Source organism: Mytilus trossulus, chromosome 9, assembly GCF_036588685.1.
Source record: "Mytilus trossulus isolate FHL-02 chromosome 9, PNRI_Mtr1.1.1.hap1, whole genome shotgun sequence".
Taxonomy (NCBI): domain Eukaryota; kingdom Metazoa; phylum Mollusca; class Bivalvia; order Mytilida; family Mytilidae; genus Mytilus; species Mytilus trossulus.
This window is the reverse complement of record NC_086381.1, coordinates 44,845,408-44,863,349: the sequence shown is the minus strand read 5'-3', so window position 1 is coordinate 44,863,349 and position 17,942 is coordinate 44,845,408. Positions and strand designations below refer to the sequence as shown.

General features: G+C 34.1%; 1 protein-coding gene across 2 annotated transcripts; it reads left to right on the top strand.

Annotated features, from left to right (window-relative positions):
* Positions 1 to 338: 338 nt before the first annotated feature.
* Positions 339 to 8,597, top strand: LOC134683922 (tereporin-Ca1-like). 2 transcript variants are annotated; one of them, XM_063543239.1, is made up of 4 exons: positions 339 to 405; positions 1,949 to 2,014; positions 6,299 to 6,546; positions 8,127 to 8,597. In XM_063543239.1, the coding sequence occupies exons 2-4, from the start codon at positions 1,975 to 1,977 to the stop codon at positions 8,535 to 8,537; spliced, it is 699 nt and encodes a 232-aa protein (XP_063399309.1). In that variant the 5' UTR covers positions 339 to 405; positions 1,949 to 1,974; the 3' UTR covers positions 8,538 to 8,597. The 2 variants fall into 2 exon arrangements, with proteins under 2 accessions (XP_063399309.1, XP_063399310.1); XM_063543240.1 differs by lacking the exon at positions 339 to 405 and adding an exon at positions 434 to 461.
* The last annotated feature ends 9,345 nt before the right edge of the window (positions 8,598 to 17,942 follow it).

Here is a 17,942-nt window from a genome sequence, read left to right as displayed (position 1 = left end):
TTACAAGTAACAAATTGACAATTTACGAATTAAGAATTCTTACCCCGTTTGCTTTCCATATTGGGTGTGAAAACAATTTGTATAATTAAAAAAAGAAAAGGAAAAGAACCCTGAAAATCAAAATTGATCCTGAATCTATAACTCATGTTTTTAACAGAATGCTAAACAAAAACTCTATAAAAACTGTTAATGTAATGCCCTTATTTTAGAACTAGTCTTTTAAAGATACATTTTTTAATGCAAAAAAAAATGGTCGAGAAATTGAATGAATGTCAACCTATGGAAATAAACTCATCTTAATTGATTAACGGAATCTTTCTGCACGAGTAAATCACGAGCTTCAACGGGTACTTTTTAATCGATTTATTTTTAAATCAGTCAGTGCGTACAAAGGCCAGCGAAGAGGTAAGTGCTTTGTAATTTGACACACTATTATAGAACGAAGAGGGAATAACGTCGATGTAAATTGCAGATATATTTTATGTTATGTACTAGTTTAAGGTTCACCATAACTGTATTTTGAAATTTCGTAGAAATTCAAAAACAGACGGTAGACATATTATATAGTTCTATTATTGTCATATCCGTATGGATAAGAGCAAGAATACATTCTTATAATTGAAAATAACTCAAAACATTAGGGCTCATAAAAAGGAATTAAAAAATATGACCGCGTGTACACGACGAAATCCACTATAAGTACAAGCAAACTGATGCACAGGTCTACAAAACGTTTCCATGTGGATAGGGTTGTATCATAATGTATGTACTCAAGAGTAAACTTGCAGTGTTAATACATCCATATTAGTCAAACGTTTATCATAAACCTTATAGGACAACAACTAAGCAATCGGACAAATAATATATAGAAATGGGGGAAGGATCCAGAGCCGCTGCCTGAGTAGACAATGGATGTTAATCAACTTGCAATACATCATTATAAGACACATGTGTGCATGTTGTACTGAAAACGCTTAACATATATTTGCCACTGGACGTTAATGAACTTTTAATGCATCTTTATGACACACCGTCACCAGAGTACTGGACATGCATGACATATATTTGACACTACTGGACGTTAATCATCTTGCACTGCATCATAATGACACACAATTGTGCATGTCGTCTTGAACACGCACCATATATTTGACATTGGACTTAAAGCAATTAAGGTTCATGTGGACCCTATGGCTAAAATGGCCGTATTTTCACCTCAAAATTTTCTATGAGTACAGGCAAACCTGTGCATCTGGAAAAGTTTTAAAGCATAGGCATGCCCTAGATAAATAGAATTCAAATGCATTGTACGATTTTGAAAATTCATAACTTAACTGGATTTTGCCGTACACTTTTTTTCGTCTCTACAGAAGATGATAAAATTAACAAACAGTTGAGTTTAACTTGATATGGTCCACTCAGGTACACAGTTTAAATAACCAATTATTGTCAGGTATCTATTTTCCATCTAATGTCCACGTCAATTAAAAATGCTTACTTTAATTTTTACCTGTGGGGAAGTTCTCAAACCTGTTTCCAAACTTAGTTTGTTTTGGCACCTTCTGGAGGAATGAAACAAGTGCACGGCAAAATCCTGGTAAGTTTTTCTTTTCTAAAACACAAAATATACTTAAAATTCATTTATCTAGGGCATAGTATGCCTGAATTTTTTTTACAGATGCGCAGGTTTGTCTGTACTCAGAGTAAATTTTGAGGTGAAAATACGGCCATTTTAGCCATAGGGTCCACATTAACCTTAACACTACGTTTGTGTGAAAGTAATAGATTTGTTTCAGGTTTTCGAATGACATTATTTTGATATTAAATGCGTCTGTTGAATAAACTGTGTTTGTTTATAATGCATTGAACATGGCACTAAAGAGACTAATGAAAGCTCTTCCTACTTAATATTTTGTGTTTTAACGTAGCTAATCGTTTTTTGTTTTAGGGACCGTTTGACCAGACAGAATCAACATGGAATCGTCTTTTTCTTTATTCCTTGTTGTATTGGTTGGTGAGTATACATACCGAAATGATAAACCTCATTTTAAACATCTTAATTGCGTTATACAATTAGGGGTCAATTAGTACCGGTCATCTAAAACAGCTGACCTCAGAATAACCGATATTAACCTGAATATTTAGCTTTATTTTAGTTCTTTTTTTTCTGTTCTTCAACCTTTGTGTGATTTTTTTATGCCCTATTTTCATGCCTCATTTATGGGCATTATGTGATCTGCTCTGTGCGTCCGTTCGTCCATTTGATCGTTCGTCCGTCTGTATGGCTTAAGGTTAATGTTTTTTTTTCAAGAGAGTTTTTGATGAAGTTGAAGTTCAATCAACTTGAAACTAGGTACACATGTTCCTGTGATATGATCTTTCTAATTTTAATATCAAATTAGAGTTTTTACAACCTATTGCATTGTCCACTGAACATAGAAAATGATAGTACGATTGGGGCATCCATGTACTATGAACACATTGCTGTTTTATTTTTTTTTGTATATGATTTGATGGAAACTTGCTGCATCACTACATTCTTTGATATAGCTATCCGTTAACAAAATATGTATAGCCAGAGATTATCAATATTTTGAAATCTGACTGGTAGCAACTTGTTCAAAGTACTGAACTGGATACAGGACTGGTGTTCGCAGGATCAGCGATTCTGCCTAACATTCTTACATTTTTTATTTATCCTGCTACTCTGCTCGAAACAGGAGTATTAAATAGCTGATATTTTAAGGCACTAAAACATGTATTGTCTATATACATGTAACTGTGTAGGCTTATAGCGATTTAATAATAAAAAAAAAGATTAAATGCATACGGATTGCATTCAATTTGTGAATTTTGATGGTTTTGGTTGAAAAGAAATTTAAAGATTTTTTTAATAATACCATAGACTTTGTTCTATTGAAAGAAAAATTCTCAATTTATCTATCATGTTTAAATCCATCTCTTTTTATTATGATATCCCTTTCTTGATTACAACTGTTTAAAGTATTATAAAACATTTTAATGAGATATTTAATACTTCCCATGCCAAACGTTATCTAATATCAACTGCTATGACATATTGTACATGTTCACTAAAGAAACTTTAGGCCATGTGAATGATAATTGTGATACGTGTAAAACTTTCCAGGCGGACACTCTTTCGTACGACACTATTAGGTTGGGATATTGCATGTTCAAATGAACTCCTTTTTTGCTCATATGGCGTTAAGGGCCAAGCGAGCCTTTCTCATCACTTGGCATCCGTTGTCCGCCGTCGTTAACATTTACAAAAATCTTCTCCTCTGAAACTACTGGGCCAAATTTAATCAAGCTTGGCCTAAATCATCATTGGGGTACGGTATCTAGTTTTAAAAATGTGATCATTCGGCAAACCAACCAAGATAGCCGCCATGGCTTTAAATAGAACATAGGTGTAAAATGTAGAATGTTGCTGATACATGTATCTTTGAAATCAAAGCATTTAGAGCAATCTGATATGGGTAAAGTTGTCTACCAGGTCAAATCTAATTGTCCTGAAATGTCCGTTGTTGGGTTGCTGCCCCTAAATCGGAAATTTTAAGGAAATTTCGCAGTGTTTGATTATTAACTTGAATATTATTACAGATATAGATGAACTATAAACAGCAATAATGTTCAGCAAACTAAAGAAGTAATTGTCCTTTATAGTAAATTTTTAACCATTTTTTTGGGGGTAATTTTTTGTAATGTTACAAAATCCTCTCCTCTGAAACTACTGCGGGTAATATGCAGTTTTTGGCTTATATTTCTAGAATTAAAGAATTTAGAGCAAAGTAGAAGGTCCGGTAAGGGCAGATTTTGGCCTGAAATTTCAGGTTCATCTGACGAAAGAGAAGATTTTACAGTCCAATTAATAACTAAAGTAAAGTTAACATTTTAATAATTTTGTAAAACTGCTATATTTTGGGGCTAAAAAGGGGTCTTACTGGACCTACTCTTTGACGTAGGTAACATGTTCAGTAGGTTAAAAATATGTCCTGAAATTTTCAGACGAATCAGACAAACTGTTGCTAGTTTGCTGCCCCTGAATTAGCAATTTTACTGAAATTTTGTTGCTTTGCGTTATTATTTTGAATATTACTGAAGAAAGAGATAATTTGTAAACATCAATGAATTAAATGTTCAGCATAGTAAGATCTACAAATAAGTCAACATGACCAAGAAGGTCAAGTGTCCCCCTATAAGGAGTTATTGCCCTTTAAAGTAAAATGTAATACTTTCCCGTAAATTTTGGTAGTCTTCTACTTTAAAACATTATTCTGAAACAAATTTAACCAAACTTGGCCACACATAAGCATTAGCCTAAGCAGTGGCGGATTAAGAGGGGGGCGTAGAGGGCGTACGCCCCCCCTTTACGCGGACTTTTTTTTTTTTTTTTGGAAAATTATTAAACAGACTAGACTTCGTGAACTTAGCCATATCCCGAGTATTTAATTTTTATACGACAATTCTTTACTTATCAATATATTTTTCGCTGGTATTTACTGATTGTCAAAGTCATGTGATTTGCTATGGTGGAGTTGACCAGTGCGTTAAAAAAACGGCACACGGTCATTTTGAAATTCAAATTACAGTAATACATTGCTTAGGCTGATGATGTCATGACAATCAGGAAATCTCCAAAGCGACACGGGATTGAGCAAGAACGTATTGACTTCTATTTCACTATTCTACCAAACAGAAAGAAATATTAAATACTCTATAGACTATTACACTTTCATGAAAAAAAAGTTCCACAAAATTATTTACCTACGAAAACATGTTTAACCCCAAATGCCCAAGCTTATTTTATAAATAAAAAAGTTGAATAATGATCCCCAGTCACCCCGCCGCATTTTTTCGCCTGTTCCAAGTCAGGAGCCTCTGGCCTATGTTACTCTTGTATTATTTTATTTTTAGTTTCTTGTGTACAATTTGGAAATTAGCATGGCGTTCATTATCACTGAACTAGTATATATTTGTTTAGGGGCCACGGAAGGACGCCTCCGGGTGCGGGAATTTCTCGCTACATTGACCTGTTCGTGACCTTCTGCTGTTGTTTTTTCTATGGTCGGGTTGTTGTCTCTTTGACACATTCCCAATTTCCATTCTCAATTTTAGTATAAGCTCTAGAAAAATTTCAAGTCTCAGGAACGAAACCATTTGATTTGAGGAGGCATTTTGAGATATTTGAGAGAGAAAAAAATGACTCCGATTCTTGCCTAAAACAAGAATTCTGGCCGTATCTGGATTGAAAACAATAGTCTTATCCACTTTTTTGCTATTAAAAACGAAAATTTCCAACAAAATTATTAAGCATGAAATGAACATGATCAATAAAAATGGCGTAATTTTTTTGTGGCCGGGGTTTGCTTGCTTACTGGAATGTCTGTTTCACCGGACTGATATATATTGCATACTTTTTCAAGACCAGACTGTAACCTGCCTACTGGGTGTGAACTTAATGTCTCCATTTGTGGACCGTCATTCTAACTTCGTTGTCATTTCAGACACTTTCGTTATCTTTTGTGGATTTGGAACCCCTCACTTCGGTTCTCTATGTTATATGTTGGGTGAAACATATCAATCAAACAGTTGGATAAAAACTGCTTGTTTGTCTTTTTTAACTCGTGTCGGTCGTATTGTAAATTGAGTCGAATTTCCATGTCTATTTTTTACTGACAAGTCCTACATCAAATATATCAGTACATAGCTTTGGATTAATAAGTCTATCATTTTATGATAGACAATTAATAGGTAGAATACAGCATAAAAAATGTCCAATCCTTACACTTTACAGCAACTATAAAATATACATGCCCCAAGCACTTATTTTATGATTTTTAGCCCAAAAAGGGTCCCAAAAATTTTTAGCCTCGCTCCGCTCGGCGAAATTTAAAATCTTCGCCCCACTTTCCAAAATCCTGGATCCGCCCCTGCTAATGGTATTTAGTTTTATAAAAAAAAAACATGTGTCTAATGATCCTGTTTGCAAATCAACATGGCAGGCATGGCTTAAAATAAAACATGAGGGATGGGGTGGGGCGCAGTTTCTGACTTTTATCTCGAAAACTATTATAGCAAACGTACAACGATTGGATTATTTCATGCATCAGTTGTTTACTAAAAATATCATGACTGTGAGCGACAAAGGATCATTGGAGCCTCTAGTTAACTTCAAACTAACAAAAAGACATATCATTGTGTCCACAGCTGTTACGAGCCTGCAAATTTACTGAATTTCTAAAATGTTTCGTTTCTAATTGTTTACATTCCATAGGATCAACGTTATACTCTTCAGCTGTGAGAATTCCAATTAATTGGGCCGACTTGGGGGTGACTGCAGCCTCGACTTCAATAGAATCGGGAGCTACTATGATGGGAGCCGAAGCCAATTATCGTGTTGTGTGCACAATTGAAGTAGAAAATTGGACAAAATACAACCTTGTCAATCCTCATGCTACCATTAAGAAAGGTGAATTACAGTCATCTCCAGTTTTAATCAGACCTACACTTCGAGAGAAATTTGTAAGTTTTGTAATCACATGTAATCGATAATAGAAATGATAAAATTATGAAATCAAAATCAAACGCCCAATCATAACAAATGAATAGATAGAATCCGTCATACTCCTGACTTGTCACAGGCATTTCTTGTGTTTTCTGTGTAAAAAATGACGAATTAACCCTACTAGTTTTAAAGCAAGCCCAACCTCTCACTTGTATGTAATCAGTCAAAGTAATTGCATGTTATCAATGACTGTAATCACATATAATTCATAAGTGCAATCACGTATAAGATTTTGTAGTATTCGATTTCTATCGGGGATTTTTTTTTCGTCATATTTGTTAACATCGGTAGTTAAGGATTATGTACCCCTGTGTTGACTCAATGCTAAACATTTTATGGAAAATCCACAACCTTTCCCTTGTACTCTCATATTTGGCAATTTAGTGCCTCATAGATAGAGGACTAGTGTATGCAGTGCTAGCAATGATTTCATTTAAACAAGTTTATAAATTTAGATATTGGTGAAATCGAATATAAATATGGACCAATTTGAGTACCACTATGCTCCCAGTATAAATACATGTACTTCATATATATACATTGATATAGGAAGATGTGGTGTGAGTGCCAATGAGACAACTCTCCATCCAAATAACAATTTAAAAATTAAACCATTATAGGTTAAAGTACGGCCTTCAACACGGAGCCTTGGCTCACACCGAACAACAAGTATATATATCAAACGATAATAATATCAAAAACGAGTACATTTAGTGATTTAATTGCAATATTTGATCTTGATACATGTACCTGAGGATAACGAAAATCTTTTTTAATTGAGTCAATAACTTTTATGTAAATTTTCTAAATATATAATCTCTCTGCTTAATAGCACTATATTTTCTTTGGCTTCAATCCTTAACATTTAGACCGTTTTTTTTAGCAGTAGAGTGTTCGTCTCGAATGCGGGAATTTACCCCGGATTGGTCAAACAAAAACAAAGAAGTGTATTTACGGCTTCTAGCTCCGCTAATAACACGTGACTTTGAAGAGCAAGAAGCAGACCAGTCATAATAATGTGCCCGGGTATTACGGAGTATTACTTGAACTAGTACGTTACAAATCTAGCTACAGCTTGACTGCGGGGTACACATCAGGTGAAAATGCCTGTTCCAATTATAACATTAGATTTGTTTCATTAAAATGCGTTTTCTGATTGACTAACATCTATCTTAAGTCATTCTAAGAATAACATTAATTTCGAAATGAATTGTAATATCAATGTTGACACAAGTTTCCACAATAAACTTGATTGCAATCGTGTATTTATGATCAAAGCGAAAAAAAAATCATAATATACATGTACGTAATGAATGCCTTTTATTAGTAATTTCATATAAAAGCATTCACAGTGCGCATATTTTTGCTTATACACCCGTATGAATTTACAAAAAGGAACATTCAATTTTTAATAAGAAAGTTCTTGATCTGAATATCCATATATGAGTCATATATCATCTAAACATAAAGCCTTATAGCTAAAAAAAAATGTAGATACAATATATCTTTTAACTGACAATTATTTTCCAATTTGTAGACGGCACATAAATCCTATTGGGGATTTTCCGGAACGTACGGAGTGGCATCATGGAGAATAGATGATGGGGAGGGACGACGAGCAGTTGTTATGTGGAGCTGCCCGTATAACTTCTGGTGGCACAGTAACCATCTCGGTGTTGGATTGGCGGAACCATATACTGAGCGTCACCGTGATTGGTTTCACCAAATGTACAACGATAACGAAGGAAACGACAATGGCTTGAGATTTGTGACATCTCGTTATGATAAACAAACACCTACGATAAAAACAAACGATGGAAAGTTTGAGATAACAGGTATCATGGGAACAGCTCACAAAACAAAAGCTCGCGTTATTGTCCGACCGGTATTCGAAGATGATCTAGCTCCAAATATATCGGACGCATTACGTAAACGAAACTTAATTTAATAAATGTTCATGCGTGCTTTGATTTCATTAGTCTAAAATAGATTAAATGTACGCATAGTATAGAGTTCTATGTTAATTAAAATGTTACGGTCATGGACTTGATTGTTCTATTGAAGCTGGTTTTACTTACGTTCTATTTGAACTGGTTTTACTAATGTTCTATTTGAGCAGATATTACTAATAAAAGTGAGATTGGAACTGGGGAACGTTTCAAAGAGACAACAACCCGACCATAGAAAAGACAACACCAGAAGGTCACCTACAGGTCTTCAATGTAGCAAGAAATTACCGCACCCGGAGGCGTCCTTCACCTGGCCCCTAAATAAATATATACTAGTTCTGTGATAATTAACGCCATACTCCAAATTGTACACAAGAAACTAAAATTAAAAATAATACAAGACTAACAAAGGCCAGAGGCTCCTGACTTGGGACAAGGCGCAAAAATGCGGCAGGATGAAACATGTTTATGAGATCTCTCCCCTATACCTCTAGCTAATGTAGAAAAGTAAACGCATATCAATACGCACATTAAAATTCAGGTCAAGTGAAGTCCGAGTCTGATGTCAGATGATGAAACCAATCTTCTATTTGAGCTGGTTTTACCAATGTGTCATTTGAGCTGGTTTTTCTATTTGAGCTGATTTTAGATGTACTAATGTTCTATTTGAGCTGGTTTTACTAATTAGCTTAGTCTTTTATAAACCTATAAAGTTGAATGGTGAAGTTGAATGGATAGATGCGTTTTTACTGAACTACATGTCGAGTTCGTTTATACAAAATGGTTTTGTAATGTTTTTTATGCGAAATCTTGAACTCTGAGAATTATCTTTACAAATTGCCAAATTTTTGATATCTTGAGAGCCTTAACCCCTTCCTGTTCCCATCGGTACTCTGGTACCGATGGGCTATATTTTTGGGTAACTAACTTGCGCAAAGTATTGAATCTTTGACATTTGTTGACGTACAGAAGTGGTTGATGGCTCAAATCAATCCCCTATATCACAGCTGTGTGATTAGTGGTGCCTAAAACTTCTTCCGAGTACGGTTTGGTATCAAATCGTCCCTAACGGACAACGTTTTCTCCTGTAAAAACCGTGGTTTTTTTTTTGATTTGAACTTAATATTTCCGTCGAGTATGGGAAAATAAACTGTTGATTTTAGGGGCAATATGACTTTTTTTTATTAACTTCGCCCTGTATTTTTGAGGGAAACTATTCAAAGTATGATTTAAACTTGTACTTAAGTGAAAAAAGTGATTGAAAGTGTACCAACGCAATCATTTACTTGAAATGCACTCTCAATTTGTGGTCATTTCTTTCCAAATTAATTGAAAAAAAGACAAAAAAGACAAAAAGTCATGAACTTTTTTTTTTCGAAGTTGAAATAGATGTAACAGAACATTGTTTCTGATGTGCCTGGTTATGGAAATGTCGAAAACACTTTTGTTCAAATAAAGAAACCGGTAAAAGTCTAGAAAAAAATGGCAGACTAAAGTATGATATCATCCTATATTTGCTCAAAATAATGGGTTTTACAACAATTATATGTTATATCGAGACTTAATTTCTAAACGAAAACAGTCAACAGGCTGATTATTTGATTACTTTCACTTCGTTGCTTTATGAAAGAGTTAAGTATTAAAATTTCGATATATTAAACTGGAACTCCCGTGGTCGAGTGGGAAGCTGTCCTAGCCCATAGCAGGAAGATTGCATGTTGGAACCTCAAAGCCGGAGATGAAAAAATAATTTCCTATATTAAATGAAACTTAACTTAACTTTACTTTCAATTTCAAAAAGAGGGTCATGAATACATACAAAAGTCAACTTAAAAACAATGTTTGTATGTTTTTAAAGAATATGTGTCTTAATTGCACACCCCCCCCCCCCCCCTTAAACTAAAACCTCATAGGCCCAAAACACCAAAGTAATTATTGGTAATTCATTGAATCTTTACTTTCAAAGTCAAAATTCTATGTGCTGCTTGGAAAAAACATAATTTAAGCTAAAATTTGTGTCAAGTATAAGATTTTGACGAAAAAACGGCTGAAAACCGTTATTTTGCATGTTGCGGGCATCCACGTTTGGGGGGTATATAGCACGTATTTCCTCCAACTATACCATAATGGTAACTTTCCTGTGTCTATCAGACTTAGGACATTGCTTTGACACTTAAACTTTATCCTATTAGTCCTTATAAAAGTCTCCACACGACCTTTTTCGGAAGACTTTTGTATTTTTTTACTTTTTTTCGCAAGTCACGTGACTTTTGGACAGATAACACGTGACTTCAAAAGACAAAATTTCTGATATATTATATTTTTTGAAATATTTTATCATTTATCTCTCAAATGGACCTAAAACGACCTTTATGTAAGCCTCAGTGCGAATTCTATATGCGATTGAACTTTGATAGTGTCTTTCCATAAGTTTACGTCCAATTTGGCGGAACGTGAAAGGGTTAAGCTTTTTGACGAAAAATCCTCAATTTGATTAAAACAAATAAGGTACTGTTCTGGGGCCTGTACAGTATGACAACTGTTTACATATTCAGTAGACCTGCTATAAATTAGATAATAGGCGAAAGATACCGTAAGAACATTCAACTTCGTAAGTCGAAAATGAACGGTCTATTTTTACAAATTGTGACTTTGATGGAGACGACTCTCCATCCAAACTCTCCATCCAAGTCACGATTTGTAAAAATAAACCGTTTATTATTGGCACTCATACTACATCTACTTATTTCTATATACGCCATGGCTTTAAAAAAAAACCAGACATACAGTCACTGTACACAAACCACATTATAGAAAATAATATGAAAACTAAAGACTAAACACACGAATACCGAAACACAATAATTAAGGTAGTCCAAGGCACTCAAAAAGGATGAAAATATCCTTTCTAAGTTGTGGTACAAGACCGAGTCGTGTTATATAAATACGGTACCACCGCTTCTAAGGAGAACATGTCTTGTCATGTCACCTCTATGGTTCTGCTAATCTCCTACTTTTCTTTTATTTCATATATTTTAAATACAACACTTGAAACAAATAAGAAATCCTTCTTATTTTTGCTCATACATTGTAACTTGTGATTGAAAAAAAGGTTCCAATGTCCAAAAAAGAGGACAAGCAATTACTAAAGGACATTAAAACTCACAGGTTGAAAATAAACTGACAACGTCGAGATGAGGGACACAATTTTACACAACAAAAACCAAAATATAAGATGCCCTACCAAACACCGCGGTTAACCAGAATACATGTATCTAATGGGGTATTTCGCAAGGCAATGGTAAAAAAAAATCAATAATACACTGACATGTGCGGAGCAATTATATATGACAACAACATACAAGAGCACAGCACACAGCAGTACACCAAAACAAAACATAGAAAACTATACACTGAACAACATAAACGTAAACAAAACCAGGAGGAATCTTATGTGGTTCGTATATCAAATGGATTTTGCTCCATATGTGCGGCAACCGCTTTGTAGCTCGCGATAAGTCTAAGTCAACACAAGTTGGAAAATATCTGTCGTCATCTTTGAATTAGATTTCCATAACTGCCCAACCAACTCGTGATAACGTCCGTTTAAATTGGAAAGGAATGATTGCAACTTGACTATTTTTAACTCTTGGATTTATAACTTCCTTTTGAGAAACATACCTATATATATATATATATACAACTAGTCTAAACATCAACCCAACAATGTTTGATCTGTAAATTTGCTTTCGCAAATTTTTGGTTCTTCCCTCGCCGGGATTCGAACCCATGCTACTGTGATATCGTGACACCAAATCGCCTGCACTGCAGCCGTCCCGCTAGACCACACGACCACCTGGGCTCGTGGTACTTATGAATATAATTATTTTCTGTGACTGTATCTTACATTAATTTGTAGGATCCTTTACTATAGATAATTTAGCTGATCTGTAACAATAACATCTTCATGCCTTATATATCATGTACTGTAGTACGCCGCTAGATTAAAACTGACGTGGAAAGGTAACATATGGCCACCGAAAGCTCTTTTTTTTGAGAGCCCAGGTGGTCGTGTGGTCTAGCGGGACGGCTGCAGTGCAGGCGATTTGGTGTCACGATATCACAGAAGCATGGGTTCGAATCCCGGCGAGGGAAGAACCAAAAATTTGCGAAAGCAAATTTACAGATCTAACATTGTTGGGTTGATGTTTAGACGAGTTGTATATATATATATATAATTTTTCGTTCTTCCCTCGCCGGGATTCGCTGATATATATATATATATATACAACTCGTCTAAACATCAACCCAACAATCACTGTGTCTAAACCACACCGGCAGAATTTGATCGGACTCGATGGTATCTAACGTCCGGCACAATGACGGAACATCAATAGACAGAAGAAAGATAGGTTTCTCCTTATTTTCTTATTTTTTTAATGATATCGAAGAATATATATACATATACAACTATTTTCTATTGTGAGATGCAATATTTTCTACAACCGTTCTATATTAACGGAGAAATAAGTCAAAATGCATGTCAAAATGACGAATTGAGTGAACCTTGCCTCGAAATTGTTTAATTTCTCTTTAAATTGTTCACATCGTACGGAAAGAAAGGTACGGGAAGATAGATACTGACACAGAGATTGAAAAACTAGTCATTATGAGCATCTCAATACTTGTATTTATGTGTATGGAACGAAAGAAATGGGTCATATCAAATAAAAATACACCGGTTTCGTCATTGTTGTTTACTACACAACACCCGGTTTCGTCTATATATATCACCCGGTTTTTTTGGTTTTTTTTAGTACCAACAATTTATGAAAAGCAACGTTAACACGGATCTGAACATTGTCTTTCGAAAGAATTTAAATATATATGTATTATAAAGTAAACTTGGCGTGTTTACATTTATTTACATAGGTAATTATAGTACTACACATTTTCCTAATGAAAGTCGTATCCGTTATTTCACTGATCTTCAAACTAATTTTAAATAGAATATAAATACTCAATAGCAAACACTGAAATCTAATTATTTTTTTAACATTAAGATTATGATATTTTTTTTATATAGGTTTTGAGATACATTGCAGTATGTGACCCCCCTTTTTTTGACAAAGAAAACCTAATTAACGCTTAAAAAACAAAATTTAAAACATCACCTTAAAGTATGCAAAAGTTAAGATTTATATTACTAAGAAGTGTGTAAAGTTTGATGCAATAATGATTAACCATTTTGAGGTATGGCGCGACATGTTAAAAAAAACACTCCTGTTTTACTTACAAAGTTCTGTAACTCAAAAAGATTTAATTTGATTTTCACTAAAAGGTTTACAAATCGTTTGACCATTTCAAGAAATAACTTTGTTAAGTTTCATGAAAACTAGATAAGCTGTTCTCAAGTTACGGTGCGACATGTTTACGCTGGACAGAAAGATAGACGGATAGCTAGACGGACGGACGGACGGACCGAATGACTGATAGATGAAGGAACGGACGGATGGAAGGACGGATGGACAGACGGGTGTATACAATAATACGTCCTGTCAAAATTGGGATGGGCGTGTAAAAACGCAAAGAAATGAAAAAAAAATCGTAATTAAAGGTCAATAAGTTTTATTAGGATATCGGCCAAGTCGATTTATTTGTATATTTGCCTGCCTTATCATTTTCCTATATAACTTTAATATATGTTTGAGAAAAATGTATAGAAGTCGATAAGAAGAACTTGATATTCGGCATTTATTATAATAAACATAATCCAACTCACATAATCCGATTACCCGGGTGTCCCTGTTTTCTCATTTCTTACAATATTTTAATTCGTTATACACTTTATAAGATAAGTGGCGAATCTAGATGACGTATAGGTTGCACGCCCCGACCCCACCTTCGGTTGCCAAAACTATATTGATTCCTGTATTTAACGATTTTGTAAAGCAAAAAATAATCAAAATATTGTTCGACTCGCTACGCTCGGCGGTATGTACAAGTTGTTCGAAATACGCCCACTTTGAAATAAACTGAATCCGTCTGTCCGTATATATTGTCAAAATATATTGATCAACGTCAGTGTACGATCATCATAACACAATGGCGACAGTACAGACTCGTTTTTTTTAATAATGTTAACAAAATAATTATTATTGAATTTTATCGATGACCTGAGACTATTATACTAATTTGTACATAGCATAGTTACAATTTGTGATAAATAAATTTTATTTTAATGCATGGTAGTTGTCATCCTACATTCTATGTCGATTATGCATGCATATACATTTGTCTTATCATCAACGTTTATCCTTAAGAAGATATATTTTTAACGATGGTAGAAAAGATTACATACATGGAATGATTAGATTACTTATAAAGGTGTCCATTCTTTTGTGCGAGAAAATAACATATCAATTGTGTGTTTCGATTTTTAAGACCGTAAACTTTAATTTCAAGTTTAAACATGTTCAACATATTTTCCCATAACTCATATAGAAAACGCATATTTAAAGAGCTTTAATCTCAATATGCTGTTAAAAAAGTTCGGAATGCAAAGTAAAATTAAAATATTTGAGTTCTATAAGAGTAGGAATTTGCTTATTATTTATTTGAATCTGAGACTCATATAAATAATAAGCCGCTGTCCGGTGAACGAACTTGTTTTCGAACGACCCACAAAACTCCTTTTGAACTCTGAAATTAAATAATCAATTATAATGTAATGCGATTATGATTTTTTTTATTTGACCAAACCGGGTTATGCATTTTGAAATCTATGACGAAACCAGGTTGTATACATTGACGAAACCGGCCAGTTCCATTTTGACATGACCCATTTCTTTCGTTCCATACACAGAGTTACAATTATTGAGATGCTCATAATAACTAAATTTGCAATCTCCGTGTTAATATCTATCTTCCCGTACCTTTCTTTCCGTACAATGTGAACAATTTAAAGAGAAATTAAACAATTACGAGGCAAGGTTCACTCAATTCGTCATTTTGACATGCATTTTGACTTATTTCTCCGTTAATATAGAACGGTTGTAGAAAATATTGCATCTCACAATAGAAAATAGTTGTATATGTATATATATTCTTCGATATCATTAAAAAAAATAAGAAAATAAGGAGAAACCTATCTTTCTTCTGTCTATTGATGTTCCGTCATTGTGCCGGACGTTAGATACCATCGAGTCCGATCAAATTCTGCCGGTGTGGTTTAGACACAGTGACAATGTTAGATCTGTAAATTTGCTTTCGCAAATTTTTGGTTCTTCCCTCGCCGGGATTCGAACCCATGCTACTGTGATATCGTGACACCAAATCGCCTGCACTGCACCCGTCCCGCTAGACCACACGACCACCTGGGCTCTCAAAAAAAGAGCTTTCGGTGGCCATATGTTACCTTTCCACGTCAGTTTTAATCTAGTGGCGTACTACAGTACATGATATATAAGGCATGAAGATGTTATTGTTACAGATCAGCTAAATTATCTATAGTAAAGGATCCTATAAATTAATGTAAGATACAGTCACAGAAAATAATTATATTCATAAGTACGTCTGAGTCAGTGACAACCCTACAACAGATGTATCCATCGGATCGCCACCAATGATGGTGATACATGGCTGTGTACATAATGTATATACAACTCGTCTAAACATCAACCCAACAATGTTAGATCTGTAAATTTGTTTTCGCAAATTTTTGGTTCTTCCCTCGCCGGGATTCGAACCCATGCTACTGTGCTATCGTGACACCAAATCGCCTGCACTGCAGCCGTCCCGCTAGACCACACGACCACCTGGGCTCTCAAAAAAGAGCTTTCGGTGGCCATATGTTACCTTTCCACGTCAGTTTTAATCTAGCGGCGTACTACAGTACATGATATATATGGCATGAAGATGTTATTGTTACAGATCAGCTAAATTATCTATAGTAAAGGATCCTACAAATTAATGTAAGATACAGTCACAGAAAATAATTATATTCATAAGTACGTCTGAGTCATATTCCTATATATATATATATATAATGGAAATACAAGCCCTGTGTCAACTTTGAGAAATATTCGATATATAGGTGCTGCTTGAATGTTGCTACATACATGTATGAGATTTTATTTTAAAAATATGAATAATTTATTCCTAAGCATTTCGAAAAATACTATGTTTTATCTAAATTTTCAAATGTATGTTAAATACAACGTCTCAATGTAGCAGTATTAAAATGTATATGTACGAACGGACGGACGGACAGGCTTTCTAGCAGATGCGGAAGTAATGGACGAAAGAACAGTCAATTCTATTTTATAAAAACAAGGTATTAAGTATACCAGAAGATGATTGATGCGCAGATAATAAAACTGACTGTTTTACGGTGTTTTTTTGTACGAACATTTTGTTACTGTTATCAAAACAATAAAAGAATAACAGTTAAATTAAATAACTCTAGCTTCAATCAAATATAAGATGACCAACAATTTCCAGATCATAAGTAAACAATTTCCAGATCATAAGTAACAATTTTCAGATAGTAATAATTTCCAGATCATACGAAACAATTTCCAGGTTACAAGTAACAATTTTCAGATAGTAATAATTTTCAGATCATACGAAACAATTTCCAGGTTATAAGTAACAATTTTCAGATCATAAGTTAAAATTTAAACAGATCATAAGTAACAATTTTCAAATCATAAGTAACGATTTGTAGATCAGTGTCGCTTTTGTTAAAAAATATATGAATAATAGGTTAATATACGTTATACTTTTAACAATCATAAGATTTATAAGATTACTATATTTTACAATTCCATAGTATGTACTCAGATAAGCCACGTACAACAGTTAACATTTTGAACCTTTAATGAAATTCCACGTATACACGTGTATGCTTCTCACAAATTTATACATGCTGTACGGTCTGGTTTCTATTTTGTGGCGTAAAAGAAATAAACGTAAAAAAAAGTGAGTATGTGATTTCTGAAACAAAAATATCCATTTTTTTCAAAAGAAGCAACTATATATAATTAATCAGTTAGAAATAAAATAAATACGATAGAACCTTTGGGACAATTCAAATTCATAAACCCCAATTTCTCAAAAATGATTTCGATGCACCAGTTAGGCTTATATGATCATGGCTAGTATTCTCAGTGAATCGAAGTAAATAAACATGATATACTGCTAACCAGCTTTTTTTCGCGGATACTTTACTTCGCGTTTATCCTTTTCTAGTCCACTTTGCTACTATTTATTTGTCGATTTTCATATTTACCTGATTTAGTACATGTATGATAAGGAAAGTGCTAAGTTTTAAATTTTCGCAACTATTTATTTTCGCGTTATTTTCTACGCGCTCAAATCGCCCAAACATTGCAAAAAAAAAT